The sequence below is a fragment of the Ahaetulla prasina genome, chromosome 5, assembly GCF_028640845.1.
Source record: "Ahaetulla prasina isolate Xishuangbanna chromosome 5, ASM2864084v1, whole genome shotgun sequence".
In the NCBI taxonomy this organism is placed as follows: Eukaryota; Metazoa; Chordata; class Lepidosauria; order Squamata; family Colubridae; genus Ahaetulla; species Ahaetulla prasina.
The window spans coordinates 101708807-101725261 of NC_080543.1; the positions used below are offsets into that span (position 1 = coordinate 101708807).

Sequence of the window (16455 nt, forward strand, 5' to 3'; positions counted from 1 at the left end):
AAGGAAGAATGATGAATTCCACTCCAACTATTCTGAATCAATGGACTGGAGGCTAGTAAGGAAAGACATACATTCGTTTTTTCCAACTTTTCCCAATTCTATTCACTATTTTTTTTCTTACCCTTTAAACATCTTCCTCCCTGTTCATATTATGATGAAAGATGATAAAAGTCAAAGAGGCAAAGGATTTAGGCAGAGATACCAATGAGGCCTGGTTTTTCTCTTGGCATCTGTGTCAAAATCTGCATGATTGAAGCCCAACCACTTTGATACATGTATCAATGTCACATGTAGAAAAGGGAGGGATTTTGAATCATGATCTCATTCCCATCATGCAGATTTGGACTCCTCCCATTCCATAGACACTGCTGTTCTTTCATCAATTAACTTAGGACTGGTTTATACAGTCCTTTACTGACTAACTAAAATAACTAATACTGCCCTAAAAAAGCCATTCCTAATTCCCGCCCTATAGTATAGTTTCCTGTACTTTTCAAAGAATGCATATTCAGGCATATAGCATCTACAGGTTATTCTTAGTGGTTGAAAACTGCTCATATGAAGGAAATAGTCATTGAAATAAAACTAAACCTTTATGTTTTGATCAGGTACTAATTTAGCACTGGTAAGTAAAATCTTATATTAATCTGCTATGTCATTAATGGTAACAAAAACTTGAGTTTTAGCTTAGATATGCTACATTTCATGATTCTTTGACACCTCCCCTGTAAGAAGAAGGTCTTTGTGAATCAACCTCTGATTCACAAATAGGGAAATGTGTACCTACAAAGTGTTTTGTACACATGTTAAGTGTTTAGTTCTCTCAACCCCTTTTCTACTGATGATGCTGGTTGACTGAAGGGTATTGAAATATAGTCCAGTGTTTCTCAACTTTGACCACTTTGCTGGCTGGGGAATTCTGGGAATTGAAGTCCACACAGCTTAAAGTCGCCAAGGTTGAGAAACACTGAAATATACAATATCTGGAAAGGAGGAGATTGCCTATCCTTGTTCTACATCCTTCTAAGGTTCCTGTTAGAAGTATCTTGCTTCTTTATTAAAGGAATTAGAGTGAATAATTGAATATGTCATTCTATTAGAATAATACTGTATTTGTACATTAAAAAAATATAGTGGTTCCATGGATTGCATCGTATGTTGCTTTCTATCATCATGAAGCATAGTTCCTACAGTTAGTTACTAATTATTACATTTCCTACGTTTTGGAAGAATCCCATACTTTAACACACAGATAAACATGTTATAGGAACAAGCCACCATGCTGTCTGCTTAACCCAGTTCCTAGTCATGGGTTCCAGGAGGTTGCTGCAGAGGAAGAACTATTGCCAAAAATTCCTATCCTGGGATTTGAAATGATATTTATTATTATTTATTTCCTGCTTGATATAGATCACCTGGCAAAATACAACTGTCCAAGGTAATATATAATATTAATAAATAATAAAAATGCAATTATCTTGCATAACCGGTTCATAAAACTAAACTGCTTTTTATGCCCTTAAGCATTAGCAACACAATTAACATTAATGTAGTATTTTTGCTTTACCCATAATACCACAGAATGTTTTCCCACATTACAGAGATAATATAGAAGTGTACTGTATGGATTTGGCTCTGGATATTTAGATTATCTAAATAAGTACAGTTGTGAAACCAGCATCAACTACAAAGCTTTTAGAATTACCTTCTGTATCAGAGAATAACATTTGGTTCGCCAATAGAAGAGTCAAGATGGGATATGTATCTACTGCAAATGTTTCACAGTCCTAAATGCAACTGAAATGATGGCAGTTTTTGTCATGACAGGTTCCCATTTGTTAAGCAGCAAAGTTTAAAAGCATCTGAAATGTTTAATCATCTTGACCTCATGCTTCCATAATGGAAAGGGAACCTAGGGACAGGCTTCTGATGCTGAGATCAGACTCAGTAAATAAGAGTTACAATCCTCAAAGCAATACCTTCCTCTGTTATGTATTTAACATGGAGAGGACCCAGCACAACTTGTTTTTAAAAATAAAAATGTTGTCACAGGTGTAATGTTGTCTATGTGTGTGGTGGTGGGGGAGGTGAGGAGTAGGAGGAAAACTTGCCCTTCAGGAAGATATGATAATTTGACTAAATACTGGCTTAGAATTGCTTATATCATTCAGTGATGGTCAATGAACAAACTTATTTTTTTCTGCTCTGTTATCTTTGTTGAATTGAGTGAAGGTTTATATAAAAGGAGTCTGTGATGATGAGAATATTGTTTCAGTCTAATGTTCCTATGTTCAGCATTGTCCATAAGTGCAGCACTGCGTACTTGATTCTGCCATTTTAATTTTCAGAAAGAGGAAGAATATTTACCGGGGGAGTGGGGAGGCATAGCCATCAGAATAAAGTTGTGATATTTTTTTTAGGAGCCATCTAAATTTCAGGTTATGAGAAACTGAGACTACAGCAAATGTTGTTAAAACAGTTTGCGCCTTCCTCCCCCAAATCTGGCCCTGGTCCTGTTTGCAGGACATAAATGCTAGAAGTATTTTTGTCATTATATGACTATTACTGAGCAAGGAATAAATAGTTGCCTGGGTTTACAATAATCTGGATGGCAGAATTAATATGAGCATCAGCTCATATTGCTTCTTGGAATCAGACATGTGTTATTTGAACTGGTCATGTTCTTGTTATGTGGTATTAAGGATGAAATTCTGTGTTATTGGAATCAATCATTTCCTTTGTCCTTGACCTCATCAGGATTTCATCCCAAAACAATTGTTGTCCTGCTTCTGCTTATATATGAAGAGGTATAAAAACTTAATCCTGTTTTATTCTGTTAGATGAATCTCATTCACGTACTATTGTACTATTTGACGAATTAACCAACTAAGATTTTTATGGTACTAGAAAGCTGAAACCACTGGTGTATTTTCCCACCCACCCAGTTCCAAGCAATAGTTTACTGCCATTGATGTCACTCTGTGGCTTTCACACTGAGTTCACTATTTTATATAGTAACAGATCCTCTCAGGTTAAAGCGCTTCCTAAATCCGCAGCTGCCAGTATTCTAATTCTTCAAACAAAAGTGTTCTTACAACAATGTTAATGACTGAAATGATACAGAGGCCAGTTTATCTTATGCTAAATAGCTTTGCATGCACAAAGCTTTTGTCTTTGCCATTGTAATTTTATAGGGAAAATGTTTTTAAATTTTTAGTTTATCAAAATATACAATATAAAATCAAAATATAAATTAAAAAGAAAAATGAAAATAATGGGAAAGTTGGGGAGAAAAAAAGGAAAAAGTGTGGGTAAAAAGGAAATTTAAAAAGCATTGTCTTCCAACTTGTTTTAGTGCAATAGAATATGGTAATAACTTCAACTTTTTACTTTTGCATGATACTATATACTATCCATTTCTATAATAACAAACCTATCTAATTAGCAACCCCAAATCAAAGTTCCATTTTTTCCACCTCAAGCACAAAGTCCAGAAATGGTTTCCAAGTGGAAATAATGTCTTCAGAAAAGAGATTTTAAGAGTGCATTTTCCACAGAAAAGGAAATTGTGTTTTAATTTAACTAACTTGGCTTTGGATCTAAATTTATTAATTTAGCCTCCTATATTTTATACTTTGTGGAACATGGAACACTGTAGAAATAGTTTTTTTATAAAAATTGAACAAACTTGCCAGCATTGTATTTTTAGTTCTTTAAAAATGTACAATATTCAGTACTACTTAGTAATATTTTTGTGGTATCTTTTATTTAGCTGTTGGCTGAAGTAAACAGGTATGCAAGTTTTTTCAAAGTTAATGAAATATATTACTGCTTATATCAGATAATACAGTAGTTGACAACGGCCAGACATAGATAGGTACCCATAATCACAGGTTGATGATAGTCTTGACTAAGGTGATATATTTTATATAAATATGTACATTAGATGTAAAATGTTTGCAGTTTTAAGAGCAATTTTAGTATATAATGTAATGTACAAGGCATGTTTATGGTTCCTCTTCCCAAAGCATTCATTTTTTTCTGTGCAGCAAAAGTAAAGGTACGAAGGCGAGCAGCGATAAGGTGCAGATGGATCCCATGGCACTGAAGAAGAAACTCAGTAAGATGTCAAGCAAATTAGGTGCTTTTGCTGTTCTCAGCAGCCTGTTGGTTTACCTCACAGACCTTGTATCTAATAGTCTTCCAGTTGAAAACAAAAAAGTCAAGTGGTTAGAAAGCTTAGGGAAAAAAATGAGCGCAAAGCCTGAACGCCAAAGCACGAACAATGGCATTCGCCCTACAAAATTTCAAATTCTGCAGTCAAGGTTCATGAACAGCCATCGTGAACCCTTCCGAAAGAAGCCAAGAGAAGTGGGCAAGTTGATTATTAAAGAAAAGTCTTCTCCCCCTAAAAATGGGCTAAATTCCATTATAAGCAAGTTTGACAGGAATTCATTAATTGGTGAAGAAAATTCAAAGAGTCAAGAAAAAACCAAATGGATTAGCTTATGTGGGAAGAATACTGTAAAAAATGTTCTGAAGAAATTTATAGCTGCTGAGGAAAAAGAAGCTAAGGAGAAGCAGCCAGATCTGAAAAAGAACCTACCCAAAATAATCAATAAAAACTCAGTCTTCTCCAAAATGAAAGAAAAGTTTGAGCAAACCAGTAATGTTTGTTCAGCTATTGATGTGAGAATAGCTGCCCCCCACGCAAGGGGGAGAGAAAAGACAAAAAAGGACAGAAAGCCGCTGCACCAAAAAGCTATTTGCAAAGCAGAAACTAAAATACTAAAGGATAATTTGAGAGTAGCGACAAATATCTACAGCAATAAGCCACAACTTTTGGTTTGTACAACTGTCCCTATACCTAAATTTCATGTTGCTGTTGAAATTAATCATCCTTGCAGTTGGGCAATAAATACCAAATATACCATTCAGCTTTCTGACAATAATGTCCCAGGGGGAAAAATAAAAGATTCAGAAAATAGCATTCAATCTGGTGAAAATGGGATATTGGAACACAAGGAACAGAAAAGACAGTTGCAAAGGAAAGTTAATGAAATGCCTATGATGGCTGCAGACAAAATAGATATGGCTGAAGCTTCTGAAAGCCCAGTTCCTAACACAGGCAACATTCCACTTTCGATGGAAGAGGGATCCCATGTTGGCCGTAGGCTTACTTTACCCTTAGACCAAAACCAGAAACCCTCATCACCTAAAGATAGCAAGTTCTCGAACTCTGCAAACAAAGGTGCAACACAAACTGCTAAGAACGAAAACTCTTCCACTCTTTGCCCCACTATCACCTACCCTACTAAAGAAATTGGTGCACTCGGCCACCAGGAAACTAAAGAAGATAAGATTTCTGCCATGCCAGAAGGCTTGTGTAGGTCAAAAGAGACAGAAATAGAATTAACAGCATCTGTAAAAGATCCTCCTCCCTTTGCCAGCCAAAAATGTTTCTCTAAACAGAAAGTGTTGGAAAATACTCTACCGTTTCACTCTCCTGTAACTCAGGCATCATGTAACACCAAGCCGTCAATCAAAAACCAACAATCAAGTTTTGAACTTGCAGCTGTAGACAAAATGCCTCTTGGTTTGAAGGATAAAGAAGATTTTGGAAGCAGATTTTCCGATGGAATTCAGGACGGAGAAAAACTGCCTGATAAAGAACTATTTCCAAAATGTTTGATAAATAATGACCATAAAGCACAACAACGAGATCAAAACTTGTCTGACTACCAGCTAGAAAGTAAGAATTTGCCCCTGCAGCCCACAAGCCAACAAAATTACCAGGATAACCATAGGCCAAACTTTTCAAATAACTCAGATCAAGCCCTCACTTCAAAGGGCAGAGATAATACTGTAAAAGGAAATGATCTTTGCAATGAATTTGAAAAACATTACTCTTCCTTGCCCAATACTATGAAGAAATCCAGATCTATCGTAGCAATAGAAAATAGCAAAGCCAAATCCTGCTCAATCAATACATGTTCAGAAAACAACACTAACAAGGAAAGGGTGAGCTTGAGTGACTGGCATAGCTCTCAAAGCCTCGTAAAAGAACTGCTTAGCCATGAAAGCCACAATGTAATGGATAGTCCTGGGGCTGCTTCTGAAAAATGTCATTTATCTTCATTAGAAGATTCAGCAAAAGCAGCACTCAATATTGCTGAAGTCAACAGTCCTTTATGCAAAATGGGGAACCTTCCAATGCCAGCCTCAGTCTCATTACCAAAGAATGAAAATGATATTACGTCTTGTTCTCATCCTAAGAAATGCCCCAGCCCTTTTCCTAGTGACTCTCTAAAGCCCCAGAACACACCCAAGCTAGATGATAAAACAATGCACAATTTGAGCAATGATTTAATACACAATGAAAAAAACGTTGCAGAAGACAAAGATATTGGTCATCAGAGTGGGAAGCATCCACTGTCTTCAAAAAGGAAGCTTAGGAGGCCTGAAAATACCCCTGCACATCTCAAGCACAAGGAAGAAACACAACTAATGTCCTTGGGAAATGACATTAGAAAGCAACAAAAGATGAAAACGATGTCAGAGGAAAAGTCTGAGAAGAGCTATTTCCCTTCCCAAAATGAAGTAATGTGTCTAGGAACCAAAGATGCAGAGAACAAGGTTCTACCTGAAACAGCACCGCATATGAGTTCTTTATCAGTTATCAAAGAAGAAGAGAAGAATAAGACAGAAGATAAAAATCCTGCACCAAAAATGGCACATACTTCCAAAACTCCCCAGAAATTAAGAAAAAATGCGTTTACAAAGAATGGTGGTGGTATAACAGAAACAAATGTTTCTCAGACTCAGCAGTCAACTCCACCTAAATCTAAGCCTAGTGACATAGGAATAGTACTGTCCATACTCCCCACTTCAAAATACCCAACACCACAAAGGGAACCACTGCACCATGAAGATGTTACAGCACAAGATGACACTATTGTACCTTCGATAGCCAAACGCTCAAAATACCAAATACCACCAAGGGAACCAGCAAAAGAGGAAGGCATTACAGTACAGGACAACAGTTCTATGCCTACTATTGTCAAACATTCAGAATGCCAAATGCCACCAAGGCAAACAGTAAAAGAGAAAGGTGTTACAACACAAAATAAAAGCTCTGTAACACCCCAGCTCCTTTTACTCAAGAAATCAATGAAAGATGATAATACAAGGGGAAATAATGCTCAGGACAATCTTCAAAATAAGAAAATATCATCATCTGGTAACAAAATGAAGCCTGGAAGTAATCTGGAAAAGATGAGAGATAATAGTAGTAATTCAAACCCAAACCAATTACCCTTCAAACACAAATGTTCAAAAAACCAAAAGAACAATGGAACAGATGAGACCATTCTGAATCCCTTTAAGAAAAACGAAACATCATTGTCACCAAAAGAATTAAAAACAGATCCCAAAAATATGGCAGTTGCAATTACACAGAAGCCATCCTTAAATGACTCTAGAAGCCCTCACTTGATTGCAAAGGGCAAAAAGCATGAGCAAGATTCTAAGAAATATCAGTTACTGTCATCAGATGTGACATCACTGAATAAACAGCAGGATGATAATGTGGCAGAAGGGAAAGAACTGCAGCAGATACAAACCCCAAAAGATTATATGAAATCAAAATCTAACATAGGAGTTGAAACATATAAACATCAACAATTGGAGAAATCATGTCTGCCCTCCAATCCAGAAACACGTGAGCGGAATGATCATGGAAAAAAGGTTTCCTTGAAGACCTTTGACAAATGCAGACGTCCAACATTGAGTCATGATAAAACTTTGTCAAAGGAAAAAATAAGCTGTGAGTATACTGAAGACCCTAAAGTAGGCACATCAAATAAAACCCACCTACCCAAACAGAAGAATACACAGCATTCCTCTAGCAAATACCAAATACCAGGAACAAATTACTTATCTGGGCTGAAATATGGAGAATCTAAAGAAGTTGGGGCTGCAGCAATAGATGAGAATGAAGCTACATTAGATAAATACAAAGCAAAAAGTTACAGTGAAGAAACTATACCATTGTCTTTTAAGCCACTGATTATTCGGGCAATTGATACAATTAAGCTTGACAACTGAAATAACTTCAAATCCATATTCTACTGATGGAAGCTTGTCCAGTTTCTGCCATCATTTCTCTTCAAGGCATTGAAACCACTTGGAGATTATTGTCCAGTGATTAATTTTGCCATTAAAACAGCATCATTGAAACATTGAAATAGCATCATGGTAACCAAGAGTAAATATAGTTTAAGATTCATAGGAAATCTTTAATGAAGCATTTAAGGGCACATGAAGCCATGAAGCAGAATGAAGTGGGATGGTGAAACATGGCAATTACTATTTCAGACTGCTCAGAAAATGCATAGCCTAGAAGTGCTTGGGTTTTTTTTGTAACAGGGAATGGTGATGTTTGTAGTGTATGGACAAATTTGTCCTCATTTTCATTTAGATGATTGGAACCTTTATAAGATGGCAGGACCCATTCTACTATCTCAGTTTTCTAACATCTTTCTGCTACATTGTACACTTAGCCAAAATAAAACATTGTTAAGCCCTCTCTATTAAACAGAAAAGAATTAACAGTAAAAACAATAGAAGGTTCCAAAGTTCATTAAAAACACTTTTCACCTCTCTCTTCTTCAATATGTCATTATCTCCATCCAACTATTGCTTTCTCATTCATCTCCTTCCTTCTGACACATTCATTTTCCCTTCATATATTTATTTTAGAATTCGATCTTCGTATCTTTTGTCTATATGACCAAATCACCTCAATATACTTCTTTTGTATAGATAACTCTATTCCATACTCATTCAGCACCTCTTCATTCTTGATCCTACCTCTCCTTGTTTTACCCCATTCTCTTCTTAATTTTACTGCTTCAATGCATCTAATTTACTTTTAGATTTCTCCTGGAATACTCAGTCAATATACAGTCATTCTCCTTCTTTTGATAAAAACATTCATCCCTCACAGAACATCATCTCCCATTCAAAATCTCTGTTATCAGTAACTTCCCATCTGAAAGCTTCTAGATTAATTCTTTTATCCACAATCCAACTTTATGTTGTGATAAAAGTGCCAATTTTCATGATCCCACAAAACTGCTTTTTTTTAATTCTTGGAAATTAAGAAATGTGAATTAAAAATATATGAGTGGTGTTTATGGGAGTGGGGAGAAAAGAATTATATATGAGGATTTCAAAAATCTGGGGGAAAAAAAGAGAGTTACAAATTGTCAACCACCTTTGGCCAAAATTGCTAAATAGATTCTCTGTCTACAGAGAAGCAGATTCTCTGAATTGCTCAGCCCTGAAAAAAAATGTCATTGCCGCTTTGTTATCTTGATAAGTTTTCTGCAGGCATCTGCATGTTTATTTTTGGAAACTGAATGTAAGATGACAGGTAGGTCCTGTTTAGTGACCACAATTTGGACTGGAGATTCGGCCAATAGCAAGTTGATCGCTAAGTGAAACTATTTTTATGCTCTTACTTCACTTTCCTTTCCTTTATAGACCTGCACAGGTCATAAATGCGAGGACTGGCCACAAAGTTACTATTTCAACACTATTATAACTGCAAATAGTCACTAAATAAGTTGGTTGCTAAACAAGGACAACCTGTAGATGATTGTGGCATGAATTAGAAGAGGTAGTTTCTCTTTAACCCTGTTATATTTCAGCAGAATCTAACTTTGCTGCAACAAAACTAAACTGCCTCTCCTGGCTAAATTTTAGTGATCCTTCTAATTTGAACTTTAGATCTTTTAATAAAATGGAAAAATGACTTGGGACTTTGGAGCAAACTATGTAGACCCTGAAATCTTGCCAATGTTTGATTTTTTTATTGCTTTTAAAAACAACTTGTGAAACTGTCACACTAAATAAAATGTAGAAGCAATAATGTGAATATACAAAAACAAAACTTTAATGCAAAATCATCATAACAAAAAACATTAGGAATTAAATTAAATAATATTATATTGTAGAACTTGTGCAGTTGTAAATTATGAACTTTATGTAGTAAAATTATGAACATACAGTTGTAAAGTAAATTATGTTGTAGAACTTATGCAGGATTTCCATATTAATTTCAAAAGAACAAATAATGAAAATCTTGTACAAAATACAGTATAAATTTATTTTATAGAATGGCACAATAAAATCTGGACTGAAGTTTTATTATTTTACTATGGTGGGAAAATGCTGATACTGTCTTGTGTTTGATGTCATCTATGAATCTAATATTTTCATATGTGTTATAGTTTTTCATTTCATATATCATCCTATTAATAATGTTATCCATAACACTTCTGAATGTGGTAAGCCCAGTAATATCAAATGTGCTTGATGTGGAGTTGCACTTTGCAGAAATTTGAAGAAATTGAGAAAATTACTATAGCATATGTGGAATTTTTAAATGCATATTGTGACCAGATCTCAGGACTTAATTATGGAGCAAAGAGAGAATGAAGTAACTTTGGAGCACCATGGACCCAGTTACTCACAAGCATGTCTATAATGTGAATACATAAAAAATGCAAATCCAAATACAGGAACCAAGTGTCATCTGAAAGTCAAGAGTATAGCAACCAAATTCTCTTTTCAGAAATGAAATCCACCATGCAGGCGACCAAGGCAATTGTCTTAAAAGAATGTGACTCTGAGTAATTAAACAAAACATTCATAGACCCTGTCTGAAAAAAATCAATTTGCTTTGATCCTCTCAAACAGTGATGGCATAATTAATGTTTAACACCCCTGCTATTTTAAAAGAAAGAAACAAGTTGTAGTGAAAACATATATTTTATGTCATGTAAGTAACAGTTAATGTGATGGGATAAACTATTCATATGTGTATGCATATAATACATGAACAGACAAACAAAGCACGGTTAATTTTTATGAACACTTATCAACTCTTATAGCTAGTAATAAAAGGCCACCTTCCTTCATACATCGTATAAATTATTTACCTGCTTCAATAGTCTATATTTTACACAACTATACAATTTGTGCTGTTCACAATTTTGAACTTACTCTAGAAATGATAAGTACTTTTTTGGCTAAAAAGATTTTCATAAGGATCAATTGCACATATTCTTAACTCCTCCGCTAAAAGCAATGGAACTAAAAGGCTCTTCGCTTTGGCTGAATTATTCTCAACCTTTTCTCAGGAAAAAAAACCATGAGGCTATGTGAATTATGACATGGCAGCTAAGAGTGTTCTGTTTCTCTTTGATGCCATTTAGTAATTGTCTAGATTTTTGCAGACCTAAAAAGGGACAAAGTGTCGTCTCATAATGGCTTGTAGATTTACTTTGAACAATACTTGCATTTTTCATAATGCCTGCTTTCCTTTGGACTTGTGTATCTTAATACATTGTTTTCAATAATCCTTTTCAGATAAATAATTAGCTTCCAGTTTTTCTCCAACAAGGGGAGAAAAGGTTCTCTTCTGAACCTATGCTCTTGTAATAATGTTGTAATAATGATATTAATTGGGAAGACCTGCACGAAAATGGTAGCCATGTTTAATAACAGTAATACTTTTCCCATTGTTCCTGTGTTCTTTTACAAACATTTAAGAGGGTTAATCTTAGCCTATATACTAGAAAGTCTTCTTGGTATTTATTTTGTACCTATTGAATATATTTCTATGCTTGTTCTAATTAAAGCAAGCATGTGGTTTATTAGATAACTGACACTTAACTATTGCTGTTATAATACAGTCTTTATGTGTTATATATAGTCTACTAAGGCAAACAAATGTATTTGTTACTTCTAGGTATTTTTATGAATTTGCTACAACAATAGGTTTATTCATTGTCCTGAGTTACTAATTAAGAAGGGAAGGGTTGATTGAAGTCACTGAAATTGTTTTCCAGATGATATCACGAAGTTTTTGAACAAGTTAATTGAAAACATTGTTCATGGTTAATGGTTTGATAGTTCTAAGAAATTTTCAAGGGGAATATTTTAGTAAGTTCTGTATGAATTTACCTCTCATCTTCATTATTTTACACTGCTGTAAGACAGATGGATAGATAACTAAGAACACAATCCTGTTAAATTAATTGATCGTGATACTTCCTTGGTTTTCAATATTGCATTTTGTGTGATATTATAATCCCACAGTTCATGCCTTGTGATTGGTTCTTCTTGGGCTCCAGGGTGCACTATGAAAAAAATGCAACAGGAAGATGTTGTATAATCCTAAAGTCTGCACACTCCACCAAGATGGAAACAAAATGCAAAGTTGCAAACCGTATTATATTGGACAAATAGGATACATCACATCAAAGAATTATGAAACACAAAACTGCAATAAAGTATCAGGATTGTAAATATCTAACAGCCACCATAGTGTTAAAACTATCGTAATCATACATTTGACTGGGAGACTGAAATAGACCCCATAAACCAAAAAAACCTCTCCCCTGAGATTTCCTAGAAGTTTGCTACTCAAGCAAATGGGCTACTATGAGATTCATTGAGCTGGATACTATCTATCAGGTGCCTAAATTAAAATACCAGTCATCAACAACCAATCAAAATGGAAAGAACAGCACTCCCAAGAATGAATTGATCAATATCTTGCAGGAAACCTCCAATCAATCCTCTTGAGTTCAAATCCTACATAGGCTAAAAATTCTACAAGGCAATTTTCTCTCTTCTGAATGGCTGCACTGAGAAAACTTAGCAAACAGTTTTTTTTTCTGAAGCGTCTGCAGAAAACCTGATTAGCACCTTGGTGTTAATGTCTCAAACTCTAGAGTTCCCAGTTGCAAAATATATACAAACCAGAGTACCTTTTGGTGGAAAAACCTGCTCTAAGTTCCCGCGGGTTTTTCACCCAATTAAAAGTATTTATTTATTTTTATTTATTTATTTTGTTGAGTACATATTAGATAATATATATAAGTACAAGCATGAATTGAATACATAAAATGAATACAATTAAAGGGAACATTAGGACAGGGATGGTAGACACGCTGGTGCTCTTATGCATGCCCCTTATAAACCTCTTAGGAATGGGGTGAGGTCAGCAATAGACAGTCTTAGGTTAAAGTTTTGGGCCAAGAAATTATTTTTTTTAAATTTAACTTTCTAAAATTATTCTAAAAAGAGACTGTCTGGTATAATGGTTGAGTACTGGATTAGGACCAGTAGAAATCCACTTTTATTACTGTAATATAGTAGGTAGAGGTAAAGAATACAGAATATATTATCACATAATTCTTGAATTAATGATGAAAGGAAACAACTGCTTGTTTTCACTTCTTCTCAGATCAGGGATGATCTGTATGTAAAGACATAGAGCCATCTTCTGTTTAACATTTGTGTCTCTCAGCATAACCCCCATCTTAATGCCCAGACCTTTCCTTGCATACAAAGGAGCTATGAGTCAGGACAGAGTTTACAATTCCTATCACTTGCTTTACATATGGAAATTCTGAAGTTCTGTCTCTATTCCAAAATTTTCAACTTGGGCACCATTCAAATATGCACACTTCAGCTTACACAGTTTTTGGTGATGGCCATGCTGGCTGCAGGAAGCTGCTCTGGACAATCCATTCATAACACCAAATAGTAAACATGGATAAGTGCAGTGGTAGTCAACCTGGTCTGTACCGCCCACTAGTGGGCGTTCCAGCTTTCATTGTGGGCGGTAGGGTTTTTTCCCGATACTGAAGCACTTTCCTTTTTAAAAAAATTTAATTGACTTTTTTAAAAAATTTCATAGCATTATTTAAATACATTTTCATTAGGTTTTCATAAAATTCCCCGTGACAATTTAAATTTCTGAAAATATACTATTTTTTTTTGTTTACATTTATATCCCGCCCTTCTCCGAAGACTCAGGGCGGCTTACAGTGTGTAAGGCAATAGTCTCATTCTATTTGTATATTTACAAAGTCAATTTATTGCCTCTCCAACAATCTGGGTCCTCTTTTTACCTACCTTATAAAGGATGGAAGGCTGAGTCAACCTTGGACCTGGTGGGACTAGAACCTGCAGTAATTGCAGGCAGCTGTGTTTTAATAACAGGCTTCTTACAGCCTGAGCCACACCTTTGTATTTGTATTGCCCGCGCATAAGTTTAGTTCATATTATGTAAGTGAAACTAAATGACACTATAGTGCGACCGCAAACAAAACAGCCTCATCTCAGAATAGCTGATGCATCTCTCCCCACACCACCCAGCTGTAACAGACAAGCAGAGCTGGTAACCAGCGCCCCCTCAAACCCAATTCACGATGCGTGAGAGGCATGCACAGACGGCACATTACTGTGGAACCGGTGGGCGGTTAGAAAATTTTACTACTAACAGAGATACAAAAGTGGGCGGTAGGTATAAAAAGGTTGACTACCCCTGGATTAGTGTATTCTGCTAAGAATGGGGAATTCTGTGACTTGAAGTCAATAACAGAATAACAGAATTAGAAGGGACCTTGTAGGTTTTCTAGTCCAACTAGAATGAGGAATTCTGTAACTTGAAGTCAATAACAGAATAACAGAATTAGAAGGGACCTTGTAGGTTTTCTAGTCCAATCCCCTGTTCAAGTAGGAGACTCTATACCTTTTTTGACAAATAGTTGTCCAGTCTTTTCTTAAAAGCCTCCAGTGATGGAGCACCCACAACTTCTGAAGTCAAGTGTTCCACTGGTTGATTGTTCTCACTGTCAGGAAATTTCCTGTTAGTTATAGGTTGGATCTCTCCTTGGCTAATTTCCATCCATTGTTTCTTATCTTGCCTTCAGATGTTTTGGAAAATAGATTGACCAGCTCTTCTTTGTGGCAGCGCCTCAAATATTGTAACACTGCTATCATGTCACTCTTAGTTCAACCATTCTTCGTATGTTTTAGCCTCCAGGCCCCTAATCATCTTTGTTGCTCTTATCTGCACTCTTTCCAAAGACTCAACATCTTTTATATATAATGGGCTGTCCAAAACTGGATGCGGTATTCCAGGTGTGATCTTACTAAGGCTTTATAAAGCAGTACTAGTACTTCACATGATATCGTCCAGAAGTCTTAAATTTGCTGAGATTTGAAAACATAGCTCTAATAAGGTAAAGGTAAAGGTTCCCCATATGTGCCAGTCATTCCCGACTCTAGGGGGAAGTGCTCATCTCCATTTCAAAGCCGAGAGCCAGCGCTGTCCGAAGACGTCTCCGTGGTCATGTGGCCGGCATGGCTAAATGCCAAAGGTGCACAGAATGCTGTTACCTTCCCCCAAAGGTAGTCCCTATTTTTCTACTTGCATTTTTTATGTGCTTTCAAACTGCTAGGTTGGCAGAAGCTGGGACAAGTAACAGGAGCTCACCCCGTTACGCGGAGCTAGGGATTCGAACTGCTGAACTGCCGACCTTTCAATCGACAAGCTCAGCATTTTAGCCACTGAGCCACCACATCCCTATAGCTCTAATAGAACAGACTAAGCTATGCATGAAATGTGAAGCAGCCTCATCAAGTTCTTACCTAAACATTTCTTGAATACTATGGTAAAACTGGTCTTTCATGTTATAACTATCTATTCATTATTTTTCTATTTTTTTGTTTTGTTCTAAACGTCATAGGAAAATTTTTAACAAATGTCTGAACAAGGCAAAACCACTGATCAAATTATGAATGTCCTCTATTAAAATATCTCTAGACAAAAGTCTCTACTGTAATTACAGTTAAAATTACTAATTTCACTTCTGTTTCTCATGATAATTAAGAATATTATTCTGTAGAATCACATTAATTATACTGTTACACTCATTATATATCAATGTATATATAACCCAATTAACTTGCAAGATTCTTGATTCTGCTTTTTCCAGGATGCATAATGTATTTTTTTACAATTACACCAAAAGAATGGAAGTTTGATTATATGCTCCCTTTATCAAAGAGTAGAAAAACAATGAGATATATTACTACTTAGAGCTAAAGTAGTATATTATTAAGTAGAGCTAAAATATGAGGCAGGATTATTGTTCCCAGGGACATTTAAGATGTTCATTTCACTTTTTTCTGAAGACAAGTGTTAGAAGGTGACGTTAGTATAAAGGCATCTCCCACTCAGCCCAGCACATATAGCAATAGCACTTAGATTTATATACCACCCAGTGGCGGGTTGCTCCCAGTTTGGTCCAATTCTATATAACAGGTAGTAAAACCGGCGGGAGGCTCCACCCACCTGCCACGATATCATCATGGGTGATCTGTGCTCCCATTGCGAACCAGTTGTAAAGGTAAGTAGAACCCACCCCTGATACCACCCCATAGTGCCTTTTACAGCACTCTCTAAATGGTTTACAGCATCAGCATATTGACCCCAGCAATCTTGGTTCTCATTTTACTGATCTCGGAAAGACAGAAGACTGAATCAACCTTGAACCCCATCAGGATTGAACTCCAGGCTGTGGGCAG

General features: G+C 35.9%; 1 protein-coding gene across 2 annotated transcripts; it reads left to right on the forward strand.

Annotated features, from left to right (window-relative positions):
- Positions 1-3: 3 nt before the first annotated feature.
- Positions 4-10235, forward strand: LOC131199799 (uncharacterized). Of its 2 annotated transcripts, none has more exons than XM_058185983.1 (2): positions 4-1438; positions 4050-10235. In XM_058185983.1, the coding sequence occupies exons 1-2, from the start codon at positions 1374-1376 to the stop codon at positions 8104-8106; spliced, it is 4122 nt and encodes a 1373-aa protein (XP_058041966.1). In that variant the 5' UTR covers positions 4-1373; the 3' UTR covers positions 8107-10235. The 2 variants fall into 2 exon arrangements, with proteins under 2 accessions (XP_058041966.1, XP_058041967.1); XM_058185984.1 differs by lacking the exon at positions 4-1438 and adding an exon at positions 1456-2807.
- The last annotated feature ends 6220 nt before the right edge of the window (positions 10236-16455 follow it).